The sequence below is a fragment of the Sphaeramia orbicularis genome, chromosome 1, assembly GCF_902148855.1.
Source record: "Sphaeramia orbicularis chromosome 1, fSphaOr1.1, whole genome shotgun sequence".
Lineage (NCBI taxonomy): Eukaryota > Metazoa > Chordata > Actinopteri > Kurtiformes > Apogonidae > Sphaeramia > Sphaeramia orbicularis.
In genome coordinates, this window is record NC_043957.1 from 803,128 (window position 1) to 819,392 (window position 16,265).

Consider the following 16,265-nt stretch of genomic DNA (forward strand, 5'->3'; position numbering starts at 1 on the left):
TATATTAGCCTGTTTATTCAGTTCTACTTGTGTCTTTGCATATGTAAGTGATTTAGTTTTAGTGTGATGACTTACTGGGCACCCTGTTAATTGCTTTGAGAGGTCGCAGCACTCGGACGGTTCTGATGGCTGTGAAGTTCATGTTCTGCAGGTCCAGCGAGTATTCAACCATCCTGGGAAAAAAACACACACACACACAAGTTAAAGGCAGCCTCTTTCAGTTTAATTGTTTTCAATAAATTACTTTCTCAAATATTTTTATTTATCTCACTTCCGTTACTTCTTTTTACACTTCAAAACTCTACTTAGAACCTTCTTAAAATCCAACCGAGCAAAATATAAATTCATGCAATTTTTCAACTGGTCTTAAAATTTTGATCAGGAGTGTACGTTGTTTGTTTACACCTTTGGCACAGGAACACATTTTGCTGTGTGGTCCTGTGCAGCAAAAAAAGACCTTAAAAAATCAACTGGTCCAAAATAGAGCGGTTAGATTGGCTCTTAAATGTTCCTTCAGAACAAAAATTCTAAAAATGCATCGCAGTCTATCATGGTTGACTGTTGAAACAAAAATGACATTTAACCTCCTCCTCCTTACGAGGAGTGCTATTGTGAACGGGAAACTGAACTTAGACAGAATGAAGTGTAGAGGTCTACAACAGAATCATGGCACCAGACAGGTTACCATGGGTCACCTGTAACTTCCCAAACCAAAAATTAATCGATTGAAAAATTCTGTCTTTTACAGGGCCTCTAGTCTATGGTACCTTCATACATCCAACACACTAAAAGCTTACATTCATTCAAAAAAACACTCAAACAGGAAATATTGAAGGAAATACAATTATGCAAATGACTGTTTTGAGTCTCGCTATCCAAGTTGCTGCAAAGATAAAAGTGCAAATGTTTTAAGGTTTATGTGTTGTGATGAAATGTTCAGCTTGCTGATGATAAAAATGAATTGTAAACTTGTTCTTATTTATTCAGATCCAAATTTATTTGTCATTTCAGCATATAGAAAACACAGAAATTAAACATTGTACTCAGGTCCCTGACTGTCAGCAGCATTTAGTAAATAGTATAAATTACTGATAATAAATAATAAAATACTGATATAGAAACAATAACCCCCCCACACACACACACAACAAAAAAAAAAAATTACCTATAAATAAGTAAAAAGTTTATTTCTAAAGTGCACAGCAGTAAAGTGCTAATATAAAGTGCATTCTGGGGCTCAAGTTCAGCAAGAGTTCATTATTCTAACGTATGTATGTATTTTGTAACTGTATTTGTATTTTAACAGACCCCAGGAAAGAGCAGCAACCACTATGGTGGAAGCTAATGGGGATCCGTATAAACAATAAAAAATAATTGTTTCAACCAAAAATGCTGAAGCGAGAGCTGGGCGTACTTGGCTAAAAAAGTACATTTCAGGGGGTACTCCGCTGTAAAAAGTATGAGAACCACTGGTGTGAATAAAAGTCATGAACTGGATCAGAGTCATCCGGTGTCATCTCTGGTCTTCTTGGCCTTTTCAAGTTCGGGCAGAAAACGCCAAAAACTATCAAAGAACTTGATACTCACACCCCACCAAAGTCAATGAACGCCACAGCAAATAAGACAAACAGACTAATGTGATCATCTCTGACTTACACAAGTTTTACACACTCATCCCTCTGTGTTTGTCTGTGTTAAAAAGCTCCAAAAGTACTACACATCCTCTCACAGCGGGGGTCCTGCTGAGCCCATCCTAATATGAATTAATGAGCTGGAATTCATGTAGCTAATAATGCGAGACTTTTAGAGAACAGGGGTCATTGTGCGACTTTACAACATTAGCTTAAATGGGCTCCCAGGATGAAAATGCCCACTTCAATGTCCCCGTGCACATGTTCTTACCACACAACCATCGATTAGTTTGCAGGTGAACATGAATATTAATAGCTGCATCGCTTTACAAAGTTACAAAACGCTGCACAGGTTTTAAGCCCGGGTGTTCTATCATTTTGACACTGATGGAAGAAGGTGCCGGAGTGCAAGTGAATAAGTACAGTAGACCTTCTGAATCCGTGAAAACCCGATATACCTTTCGCCACTTGCTGTGCGAAACATCAAAGTGAATTCTGTCAGTTTTGCACAGGAGGCGAGGCGCGAGATTAAACCTGCAACCATCCCATATAAGAGATGAAAGCAGAGCCATGTGAAGGAGCTAAAGATAGAGGTGGAGGGGGTAAACAAGCCTGAAATAAAACAAGGTGTGTTCTAAGAAGAGTCAAAGACAAGAGGAAAAAAAAGTGGAAAAAAATACTTTTGCTGTAAGAGAGAAGGAAAACATACAATGTGAGTGAAGAGAGGATAGACGGTGAGAGAAAGAGAGAAGACAGGAGGTGGGAAAAGCATGATATGAGGATGGATAGATCAGAAACCAGCGCATGAGAAGCACAAGGGATGATTAAGGACGATATAACGACGGCAATAAAGAGAAACTGAAAGAGAGAGACGGAGAGAGCCTGAGGGTTTTATCAAGTGTTGGAGATAATTACAATGTTCGGAACAGAGTCACAGACACATGGAGCAGAATCTGCTCATACCTGCGCGAACAGAGGAAACCTGCTCACACTCACAGCAGCGTGGGGGGGGGGGGGGGGGCAAGCTTTCAAGACTTCCACACAAATATCCCACTTCCACTTGATATTAACAAGCTCATTTCTCTGAGGAATTGGGAGAGTCAACCAGGTGCTTCTGCGAGTATTTAAAAAGCCTCAGCCAATTACCGGCTGTCGACCTTTGGACCTACGTATCCGATAAAGAGATATAGAGCACTCCGACCGAAAAAAAAAAGCAAAGTAGACAGGAAGTGAGTTTCACAGTTGGAAATGCGAGGTTTCAAGGTAGGAAAACAATCCATGTATCATTCGGTCTTTTCATATTCAATTGAGAACACACAACTGGAAAACGAGATGGAAGGAAGGAAGGAAAGTGACTCTTCAGCCTTTATTTTTCCTCCACCTGAACATAACAGGATGAATTTGATGACATTGTCACACTGCACAGCCCTGTACTGGCACATCCTCTTTCAGAATATCTAATTTTTTCCACACAGGAGCTACATGCGTCCCATATTTTTACATCGTCTGGCTAAAACCTGTGTCTCAAAAACAGGTCAGAGGTGTAAGTGTAAAAAAGTTCTTTGTTGCTGCTGGTTTCTTTTCGTACACCTCTGCACGGACTCCAAAGCCTCCATAAAGCGCTGAACCATGAAATAGGAAAAGCATCTTCCTCATTGCCCGTGTGTTACCGTAACCTTGGCAATAAACTCTCCTTCTGCTACAGCTAGCCCCGACAATATCAGACAGAATCAAGCTGATAAAACACACCAACCATGGAAAGTAAGATCAGAGGTCACGCAGTACCTTTACACACTCAGGCTGGTCCTTCAGAGTGGGGCTCTGATTTAATTTGACAGATGGCTTTCTGTGAAGGGGAACACTTTGTCCACTTCCACAGTAGGAGAAAAATTACACCAACTACCTGTGGTTCAAGAGTCAGACTGAGCTCAGATTGGCCTGGGAGGAGTCGACATGAGCGGGGACGTGTGTGGGTACATTTGGAAGGAGTTCAGTTAGTACCCAGACGTGCAAAATGGGAGAAAATGAACCCAAGTGAGAGTCCGTGGCATCTGCAGCGTCTATTTTAATCACAGTTTCAGTGTGTGTGGACAGGCCAGGTGTCTGTGTGTGTTTGTTTTTGTGTGTGAGATACTGGGATGTAATGGGGAACTGTCATTCTGGGCAATTTTGGCAGCAATTTCAGATAACACAGCTCATTCTGGACACCATAACACACACATACACAGATATACGACTAAATGTAGGTGGACAATCCCAAATGACTGTGCACACTAAAATATATTAACCCATAAAGACCCAAACAGCCACTGGAGACCACAACCATCTACTGCTCTGAACTGTTTAATACCTGTTCATCCACTAATCCTATCAATACGTAGAAATAATGAGTGTAAAAGAAAGGAAGAATGGAAAATATATATATTTAAATATTAAATAGTAAGTTATTAAAGGTAAAAGTAAGAAAATTGATTACAATGAAATAAGACAATAAAATGAATAAAATTGCCTCATTAACCAATAAAATGAACAAAACTGAATAATAAATCAACAAAATAATAGGTCACATGAACAAAATAAGCCACAAACTGAACAAAATTGAAGGAAAAATGAATAAGGGAAAAAAATGAACAAAAGCAGATAAAATAAGACGTAAAACAAATCATAAGTGCGTCCATGGAAACGCCGTCATCTTCTCCAACATTGATTCTCCAGTCAAACCCATGGAGTTGGATCAATGACAGTGGATGGACACACTGGGGTTATGTTCAGTTAACGACAGATTGGACTAAAAAATTCAGTTTTTCTTCAGTTTTATCTGTTTTTGATATAATAACCTTTGAATTTAGTCTGAGCTAGGGGTGCATATTATTGATTAATCCCTTAATCATTAGTTGGTTGACCTTATCGATCAGTTAACAATTAATTGATAAGTGGCGATTTTTCTGAGAACCTGAATTTCTCTTTCAATATGGTCTAAAAGAATAAAAGCTAAATACTGTTTATACACTCCATGAAAAAAAACATGTCATACTCCTTGATGAGTGATTTACTGAACCATTAGATACAGTCAGTGTTTCCTGTAGAATTCATCTGTTGGTGTGGTGGTCTATAAATGGGGGGGGGGGGGGGGGTGCACGCATGTGTGTTTCATCAGTGGGGGGGTTAGTCAGCTGCATGCACACAGTCCGGCTGGGGGATTCGTGTGTGTTGGATGGTAACCACGCGCGTGCGTGCACCACTTTCGGTCCTCCTAACACTGTGGGGGTACGGGGCGGTGCAGTCTGTGCCCCCCCCCCGCAGAAGTGAAAGTGGAACTGTTCACTCATTTCTCTTTTCCTCCTGAAGCTTCACAAATTCTTTACATCCCTGTGTCCTGGATCAGGAGTCTGAAGGATGTTTGAACTTCTGTCTGACTGAGCGTGGACTAGACCGACCTCCAAGAAAACACTTCGATCCGATACCGACCACACATTTGTGTGTGTATTTATTTGGGGGTGCACCGCTCCCACAAACAGACGGTCGGTCTGTGTTTGGCTCCTCCCACAAACAGACTGGTTGGTCTGTGTTTGACTCCACCCACAAACAGACGGTCGGTCTGTGTTTGGCTCCACCCACAAACAGACAGGTCGGTCTGTGTTTGGCTCCACCCACAAACAGACTGGTCGGTCTGTGTTTGGCTCCACCCACAAACAGACGGTCGGTCTGTGTTTGGCTCCACCCACAAACAGACGGTCGGTCTGTGTTTGGCTCCACCCACAAACAGACGGTCGGTCTGTGTTTGGCTCCACCCACAAACAGACTGGTCGGTCTGTGTTTGGCTCCACCCACAAACAGACAGTCTGTCTGTGTTTGACTCCATCCACAAACAGACAGTCGGTCTGTGTTTGGCTCCACCCACAAACAGACGGTCGGTCTGTGTTTGGCTCCACCCACAAACAGACGGTCGGTCTGTGTTTGGCTCCACCCACAAACAGACTGGTCGGTCTGTGTTTGGCTCCACCCACAAACAGACGGTTGGTCTGTGTTTGGCTCCACCCACAAACAGACTGGTCGGTCTGTGTTTGGCTCCACCCACAAACAGACGGTCGGTCTGTGTTTGACTCCACCCACAAACAGACGGTCGGTCTGTGTTTGGCTCCACCACAAACAGACAGGTCGGTCTGTGTTTGGCTCCACCCACAAACAGACTGGTCGGTCTGTGTTTGGCTCCACCCACAAACAGACGGTCGGTCTGTGTTTGGCTCCACCCACAAACAGACAGTCGGTCTGTGTTTGGCTCCACCCACAAACAGACGGTCGGTCTGTGTTTGGCTCCACCCACAAACAGACTGGTCGGTCTGTGTTTGGCTCCACCCACAAACAGACAGTCTGTCTGTGTTTGACTCCATCCACAAACAGACAGTCTGTCTGTGTTTGACTCCATCCACAAACAGACAGTCGGTCTGTGTTTGGCTCCACCCACAAACAGACTGGTCGGTCTATGTTTGGCTCCACCCACAAACAGACGGTCGGTCTGTGTTTGACTCCACCCACAAACAGACGGTCGGTCTGTGTTTGACTCCACCCACAAACAGACTGGTCGGTCTGTGTTTGGCTCCACCCACAAACAGACGGTCGGTCTGTGTTTGACTCCACCCACAAACAGACGGTCGGTCTGTGTTTGGCTCCACCCACAAACAGACTGGTCGGTCTGTGTTTGGCTCCACCCACAAACAGACGGTCGGTCTGTGTTTGGCTCCTCCTCCATGTCCATACAGACATTCTAACTCATCAACACCATGATCCGGTTCTGACCGCCTATCCCAGCCGCAGTGTCGGCGACAAACCGGCAGCCTTCAGACAGGTGTGGACAGGTGGACAAGGGCAATTAACCGACAATTAATAATTTAATCGAGCAAATTCTTATCGACACTTAATCGATAGTCGATTAATTGTTTACATCCCTAGTCTGAGCTTTTACGAACATCGACTTGATCAGTCAATGAAACATAGGAAAATAGATGATTTTCACTTAAAAATGCAAAATACAGAGGATAATATTACAATAAAAGGTAATAAATTACTTAAGAAAGGATAAATATAGAGAAAAATCATAATTTGGGAACTGCCAAAAAAGTAACTCTGGGTCTTTATGGGTTAAAAACACAAAATGTAGCCTATGAAGACACATTAACACGCCCACGTACACAAAGCTCGATCCGCTAGATGCCAATTTTTCACCAGATAAGTAGATATAAAGATAGACAACTCCAGTCTCTCACTCACACACAAACACACAAAGTAGAAAAAATGCTCGGGGCGAACTCGGGGCTCTCTCAAAGCTGTGTCAAATCACAAGACACAGGACACACACATGCATAAATGTACAAAACTACAAATGTACACAACCATACGCTAGCGCACGCACGCTCCTGGAGAGTGTAGTTACATAAGCTGTGAACCCACACACTCTTACAGTAAACACACAGGGCGTCAGTCTCAGACACACACCAGTCAGACTAAATGTAGTCACTGTATTTGTGTAGGACTACTGCTCCCCAACCAAACAGCCTCATGAATATTAAACAGGAGGAACTGGATTACTTTTGTTCCTCAGCAGCGTTTCAGGGGAGGACTGTGGGTTTCTTAACAGATTCCTAAACATCCTCTTTTTGGGGATTTTAAATCTCTCTGGTGCCTCATCTTCTCTTGAGGGAGCTGCTCCGCCTCTGCCGTTTACTTTCCACGTAAAAAAAGAAAAATAAAAGTAGTGTCACCAGTCGCTTTATGAAATATTCCCTCAGGAGGCGTCGGAGTGGAACAGAAGGAGAGCTGAGGGCCACACTGCTGCTTTGTCAGACCTGATAGTGCATAAAGGTGGATTTCAGAAGCACATCGTCGACATATCATGATTATTTTACAACATCGTGAAATAATCTGTACAAAAGCAGCTGGAACTGACAGAAATACCATACTTTATCATGCATCATTTTGTGTCTAATTCTATTACTAACCCATAAAAACCTAAACATCCACCATCGACCAAAACCATCTACTGATCTAAACTGTTTAATACCTGTTGATCCACTAATCCTATCAATACATGTCAAGAATTGGTGTCAAATACAGTTCTTCATCTTCATGGTCATCAGATATGACCCATTTGGATGTTCAGAGGCTCCGTAGTTACCGTGGAAACACCATAATCTTCTACAACATTGATTCACCAGTCAAACCCATGGAGTTGAATCAACGACAGTGGATGGACACACTGGGTTTATGATCAGTTAATGAGAGATTTTGCTGAAAAAGTCACTTATTCTTCAGTTTCCTCTGTTTCTGATATAATAACCCTCAACTTTAACCTGAGCTTTAATGAACATCTACATGATCAGTGAATTAAATATAGAAAAAATACTTGACATGCAATGAAGAAACAGAAAATAAAGAGGATAATATTACAATAAATGGTGATAAATCACTTAAGAAAGGGGTAATATAGGGAAAATTTCAAAAGTAGCGCTGGGTCTTTATGGGTTAAAGAAAAACCTACAATAACCCTCAACTTTAATCAGAGTTTTAATGAACATCTACATGATCAGTGAATTAAATACCTGATTTTCACTGAAAAAAATGCAAAACACAGAGAACAATATTATAATAAATCACTTATGAAATGTTAAAAAGAAAGAAAAATTCATTTGGGAACTGACACCGAAGTAGCTCTGGGTCTTTATGGGTTAAGAATGGAGAACTATCAATGGAGAACTTGAGAACAGTGACTATTTAAAATTGTTTTCATGGAACTTATTATCTTATTCTAACAGGTATTATCTCATGAGAACAAAATCATTATTTCGTGTAACAGGATTTTAGAGGCTCAGTAAGAAGTAGCACCATGATTTGATGCTTTTGTGCCTTGGTCCAATATAAAATAATAATGGGCTTGATGTGTTTAAATCTGTCATTTGTGCCATGTTCATCTTTTATTTAGTCTCGATGAAACAGTCAGTGGAAGCGACATGCGGTTCAAGGACACTTCTGCAGCTTTTACTCAACCTGACAAGGTGTTTCTGATGTTTCCACTGTGTAAGAGTAGGACCCACCAGGGACAGAACTACTAAATCAGATACCATTTCTAAAACCTCCTTCAAAGAGGTTCTAAACAGTTCAAGGTGAGACTAGAGCCACGGCGTACAATTGTACAGATCGCACATTTGTTGGATCAGAACTGAAGTCAGTGCAACATCATGTTACAAAAATGTTGGAGGAAAAAACTGTAGTGTTTACTTTGACAAATTATAACTGTTTAAGTTTACATCCTCCCTCCTCTACCATTCCTGTGTGTAGTTTATGGGCTGTTGCAACGTGATAGCATGACTCATGCAAATATACACCCCACTTTTAGTTGGCGTGTTATCTGTACATATTATAAGCTTTCAGTGTGTATGTTCACACCTTCATTATCATCCCTGTTCAACCTGAGTCGATGCTTTTTGGTTCAGTTTGTTTCTTTCTTAGTTTGTTGACACTTTGACAGTAAAACTATTGGTTGAATTCACACCAAACTGGGTTTACAGATTGCCAGTGAACCAGAATAGATCTCACTATATTTTGGGAAGAGTAGGTCAAAGTTCAAAATTTTTATGACTTTTTAAAATCTTTTTTTGCTCCCCTTTACTTATAATGGGTGAAATGTCACATGTCTATAAAAACATCAACTTTGTTTCAATTTACTTCAAACTCAGCACATATATAGAGGCAACCGATACGTTGACATCAGCACATGCATAAACATGATGACATCAGCTGGACCGATGCCAAAATAAGATACAATACATGTGAGGGTTTGTTGTGTCTGGAACCACTTGTTCTCTATGATTTTAATGTAATTTTACGCCTTTGTAAAGCACTTTTTACCTTGTGTATGGTAAAACTGTAAATGGACTGCACTTAGACAGCACATTTTCCACACAGTCATGATGCCCAGAGCGCTTGACAAAGCCTCACATCCACCCATTCACACACACTCATACACCAGTGGGAGCAGTTTAGGGTTCAGTGTCTTGCCTAAGGACACTTGGACATGGGGACAGTTGGAGCCAGGATTCAAATCGCCAGCCCTTTGGTCATTGGATGACCCGCTCTACCATCTAAGCCACAGTCGTATATGAATGTTAGGGGTCAGGTTTATGTGAACTGGAGATCTGGGCGTAAACTGACATGTGATTACTACATAATGTAACTCAATGGAGGCCAAATGGTGTTGAATATGGTTGAAAATGCGTAGGTATAGCACACCAAATGCCATAAAAACTGGCATGACATACAGCACCATGTATTGAGATCAGTCTGGCTGTTGACAGGTCTATTCCATTAACCTTTATGCAGGAAAAAAACACTTGTTGCAATTAAAAATCTGTTTTGTAAGAGTGTCCTGATCAAGACAGCAACAGCAGAATTTACAGAGAATAGATATTTCATCCATACATCCGCACTAAAAATACACATAAAACACATAATAAAACTCAGTTCTACAAACATAAAACACTAAACTGAGAACATACATGTAAAACATCATCCATAATCTAAAAGTATAACAGTGTTCCTTAAAAGCATCTCAAAGCAGAAACTGATTCAATCAGATATAAAAACATCTACATTCAGATTTATGCTTTTCCCATTCATTTAAATAACAGAGAATATATTTAAAGACACCAGTTCCTCCAGTTTGACATCCTCCACTATTTCTCAGGAACAGTGGTAAAAGTTACGTTTCTTGGTTGCACCTCAACAGGACGCAGCAACAGCACATTTTCACAGCTGTGTCTGGATACAAGCTGTTCTGATGGAACAGACAGACACACTTTATTGATCCCAACCTGGTAAAATTGCAGATAATCAATCGATGAGGATGGGATTCAAACCCACGCATGCAGTCCATCGCCTGAACCACTCGGTCACCTCGTCTGGGGGGTTAACTCCAGAAAGCAGGTTCAACAAACTCTGAGTCTAACCCTAAACTCTGAGTCGATTCAGCCCCAGTTTACACGACAACGCTATTGGGTGAAAACGACAAAATATTTGATCAGATGTGCCTTTCGTTTAGACGTTAACAGCGTTTTTGAAGGTTGAAAACACAAAAAAGTGAAACCACCTTCCAGAGGACATACTAAAAACACTCCACTCTTGCGTCTAAAGGGTTGAAACTGCAAAACTCACAAGCACACGCCAGTACAGGAAAACAACATGTCGGATTATTTCCCTGCAACGGACCTTCAAGTTGCCCTAGCCACTCTAATTTACATCCAACAGTCGATTCAGCAATTGTCACAAATCTTTGACGACTAAGGAGAAAAAAACCTTCAATATCTACTTTTCATTTTGTAATAATTTCCACACATTTTCTGTTCATTTTCTTTGTAATAAATGTGTTAAATTGTAAATAGACTTTCTGGACACCCTGTGTAACCATTCACTCACACATTCACACCTAAAGGTCATTTACTGACCATGGGAGGAAGCTGACGGACCCGCAGACACCTCATACTGTACCGACCACAGACATAACACAGTGGCAGCAAAGAGTTAAGAGAATAGATAATAATACCTTTAAAGGCAATTATCGTATGGCACTAAATTGCCAACTGACATTTCACTATCGTTGCAGGCCTATCTGTGAGTACGTCTGTAATAATGTCAGATCTGCACATAATCTGCAGCAAATAATGGTTGGAGAGGCTCAAGGGTAAATGTATTCAGTTACCAAATGAATAGTGTAGTAGAAAATCAAAGGCTGCACATACGTCTGCGCTGATAAGCCCTGTGAACCTCATCTGACTGTTTCTAATGCACCTGCGTATGAACACTGACATTTAATGAACTTACACCTTCAAACATCTGTGTTCTTTTCCTGTCAGAAATAAACTGTCATATACTGAAAGGATCTCAACCACACACTACCTGTTAACGGACCATATTCACCGCAATACTTTTTAACGTCGAACTAATAGTTTTTTTTATTTTCAGATTCAGATTTTTTATTTGTCATTTAACCCATAAAGACCCGAACTGCTACTGACGACCAAAACCATCTACTGATCTACAATGTTTAATACCTGTTGATCCATAAATCCTATCAATACATGTCAATAATTGGTGTCAAATACAGTTCTTCATCTTTTCATGGTCATCAGATATGACCCATTTGGATGTTCAGAGGCTCCGTAGTTACCATGGAAACACGGTCATCTTCTACAACACTGATTCACCAGTAAAACCCATGGAGTTGGATCAATGACAGTGGATGGACACACTGAGTTTATGTTCAATTAATGAGAGATTTGACTGGAAAAGTCACTTTTTCTTTAGTTTTCTCTGTTTTTGATTAAATATCCCTCAACTTTAATCTGAGCTTTTATGAACATCTAAATGATCAGTGAATTAAATATACGTAAAGACCTGATTTTCACTGAAAAAAAACACAAAATATAGAAGATTATGTCATAATAAATTGTGATAAATCACTTAAGAAAAGTTAAATACAGAGAAAACGAGGAATTATACTGAAAAGACAATGATCACATAGCATATACAGGGTGGGGAAGCAAAATGTACACTGAACATTTAGTTGTTTTTTCTCAGCAGACACTACGTCAGTTGTTTTGAACCCAAACATATACTGATGTCATAATCATACCTAACACTATTATCCATACCTTTTCCAAACTTTTGCCCATATGAGTAATCAGGAAAGCAAACGTCAAAGAGTGTGTGATTTGCTGAATGCACTCGTCACACCAAAGGAGATTTCAGAAATAGTTGGAGTGTCCATAAAGACTGTTTATAATGGAAAGAAGAGAATGACTATGAGCAAAACTATTACCAGAAAGTCTGGAAGATACTATTAAAGAAGAATGGGAGAAGTTGTCACCCCAATATTTGAGGAACACTTGCGCAAGTTTCAGGAAGCGTGTGAAGGCAGTTATTGAGAAAGAAGGAGGACACATAGAATAAAAACATTTTCTATTATGGACATTTTCTTGTGGCAAATAAATTCTCATGACTTTCAATAAACTAATTGGTCATACACTGTCTTTCAACCCCTGCCTCAAAATATTGTACATTTTGCTTCCCCACCCTGTATATGTGTGAATTAGACACCTCTGTGTAGATACTTATGATGTATGTATATGTTATATACATGGATACTCAAAGTTGAAGTGTGGAGGATAAAAAGCCACTATATTGATATGAAGACCCCTTCTGGTTACGGGTGGGTCCGTTATTTACTTATGCTCTGATGTTAGTATTTAATATGTGATGATGTGATATGTTTGGAAAAAAGAAATAAAAAATGCAAGTCATAGAAATATTTTTTTAAAAAAAACAAAAAAAACAGTATTTTAATCACATATTTTATTATGTGCTTTATTTATCTATGGATTTGTATTTATTTTTATACTGACTACTTTATTTTGTCTGCTAGTGTTTTATCTGTGTGTTTTTTGATCATCATTTTGTTTTTAAATCACATCTACGATGGAAAAGTTTAAATGACAAATAAAGAATGTGAATGTGTTGGACCACATATTCGTCTGTAACACATGCATTTCACACAGTGGAAGAGCCTATATATACTTAGCCAACAAACTAGCACAGACTCTGATGATATATTCCCAATACTTTCGCAACTTTTCCTGTGAATAAATGTATAACATCCATCTGAAAGTAAAAAGATTATGGAGCGTAGACAGATAAAACTGAGAGCAAACCCATCTGCCTTAGAAATGTTTCCTTCAGATTTCAATCCCTTGATATACATCTGTAATCAGGACAAATCTTTTTTTTTTCTACCAAATGCAGTGATTGTAGAGGTATGAAAGTCAGAGAATTCAGACGGTGAACCTATAAATATAAGCATGGATGCTCCTCCACTGAAAAACACTATAAAATGTATCTGAAATACAGAATATTCACTGTCAAAGTATATGAGTGAATTTTTCCTATAATATACACATACATTAATACAACAGTAAAACTGTAATATTTTAGCATTTGTTTTTGGGGCATTTATGTTCTGGTGTTTTCCAAATATATATGGAAGCAACAAGTCAGGATATGAACACAGACATGGGGGATTTCAGCAGAACACAGCTCCAAGGCAGCAGACTAACACTGACATTTGTACCATGTGCAGCTTTAAGTTCAGTGACTGAATATTCAAACCTATTCTCACATATCGTTAGCCTCATAGCATAATTACCTAACTCATACACAAATGGACAAAAGTATGTGGACACGTTGAATTCAGCTGTTTGTTTTCTAACAGGGGTCTGGGATACAAAACAATAATGACTAATGTCAGAATAGAGTTTTATTTTGGGATAAATTTCAGTGCATTGGTTAGTTTGGTTTAAATTGTTGTCTTTGTTTTAGAGCTGAAACGATTAATCGACTCAAAGTGATCCAAAAAAATCATTCAACCACAATTACCCTGAATCTTCAGCTTTGTTTCCTTCATTTCTCTGCTGTTAAACATTGATTCCACTGTTGTGTTGTGTTTCACACGGACGCTTATTGTGACGCACAATGAAGCTTCAGTTCAGGAAAACTTGCATAGAATATTCCCCTTCAATCAATTCAAGTCGATTAATCGAGTCATGAATTTTTGCATTCACTTCAAGCACCTAATCGATTAATCGGTTGCAGCCCTACTTTGTTTCTAAAATGTCTCAGAGATTGTTTTGACTTAATTTCTCTCAACATTGATTTTTTTGTATCCCAGACCCCTGTTAGAAAAGAAACACCTGAATTCAACATGTCCACATACTTTTGTCCATTTGTGTATGATTTAGGCTTTAATACTTTAAGGCTAATGATATAAAAGCATAACAGACACACACTTAGCGCAAAAATATTACAAAACATCACAAGTTCATTGAATCGCTGATATTATCATTTCACTTAATGCAAACTTCAGAGTTGTTTTTCTGCTGCAGAGCCTCAGACATTCCATATTCCTTTAGTTTATCAGCTGCGACAGTGTTTTTGGCCACACTAACTATGACATACAGTACATTATTAAACTTGCTGCCCAGGCACTAAATGGCCCCGTAAAGATAAAAATAATGGAGCCAAACAAACACATTTAGGCCATTTCAGTGGCTGCTCACAAGCCTAATTAGCAGGAATAAACTAATATGGCAATTACCAGTGAGCTCTAAATGTCCCACTGTCTGCCACCAGTCCACGCCCAAGTCCTACTGGAGAAGATGGCATCAATTATTAAAATGAGATTAATGGTTGCAGTAGATCTTCTGTCCCAAAAGTGGTTTGCAAGTCAGAGAAGATGGAGCGTCACACACATGCACGGGGACACGAGGGCACACAAAGGCCTCAAAGCTCCGATGTACTCCACCCATCTGACTTTTACCCCCCCAGTCCTCCTCCATCGCTGAAGTTCTCTCTTGATCTTTAGCTTTTGCATCGTCATCCTTTTCATTTACTTGTTGTGTTCTTCTGTATAACCTGTGTGTGTGTGTTTGTTGTACATGTTTTCCCTTCTTTCCATGGTGTCGGAGCTCTAATGAGGTATTGTTGCAGCTCCAGCTGGGTACAGATGCTCATACACATGTCCCCATGTGTGTTAGTGCGTGAATGTGTGTGTGTGTACATGGAAGTTGTGGCCAGGATGAAAGTCGGTTATTAACCCTGTAAAACCCAACCCATCAAAAACTAACTATAAAATTCTATTATTTTGGAATTAAGATGTTTATTAGACCTTTCAACAAAATCCAAGCTAACATTTTGCTATATCATTCTGTTGATGATATATTTTTGTATCGCATTTGATGCATTTGCTGTTGTTATAAAGCACCTTACATACCTGCAGGACAAATATGAAGTCTAGATGTATTTTGGTTGTGGGTGCAAAATTATGGGATGGACTTGATGATGAATTTAAGTTGTTCACTTCTCTGACAAAGTTTAAAAAATGCCCATAGTATAAGATCATTCAGGAATATTAAGTTAAGATGGTAGATATGGTTTTGTTGTTGATTCTTTTGTTATAATGTGAATCCTCGATGATGTACACATTTAGATTAATGTAAGCGGTGTATCAGGTGAAAACAATAGGCAAAAAATAAGCTTTTGCTTCTAGCCTGTTCCTTTTTTTGGTTTTTGAGTTTATTGTGGTTGTTGAACTGTGTGCGGCGATTAATGTACAAACCAAAAATAAACCATTCATTCATTCATTCAGTATCAAATCTAACACACACATTTAAACCAGGGATTAAAGCAAAAAGTTTTCATCTGACTGAAAATTTTCTTCTGGTCAAAATCATTGGCCACTATTAAAAATGATGCAGTCCAATACTACTATAGCGTACAAGTTTATCTAGTCAAATTTGGCAATACTGTAAAACCCACTGAATGGGAGAGTGTACAGGTGTAGAAGATCAGTAACATGGAGAGAAAAAATGTCATGAGTGGTATTGGTGGGGGTCTGGGGGTCCTCCCCCAGAACATTTTTAAAGCTTCAGGTCAGTTTTGGTGTTCTGTGGTTAATTTTAAAGGGTATGAAAACCTTTGAAGCAAGTGAAAATAATAACTAGAAGAAAACCTTTTTGCAAAAAATGAGTGAAAAAC

General features: G+C 39.5%; 1 protein-coding gene across 1 annotated transcript in view; it reads right to left on the reverse strand.

Annotated features, from left to right (window-relative positions):
• Nucleotides 1–16,265, reverse strand: part of LOC115428136 (voltage-dependent T-type calcium channel subunit alpha-1I-like) — a 432,180-nt gene that overhangs the window by 355,050 nt on the left and 60,865 nt on the right. The window contains 1 exon segment of the mRNA XM_030146986.1: nucleotides 76–173. Coding sequence (XP_030002846.1) covers nucleotides 76–173 — 98 coding nt within the window.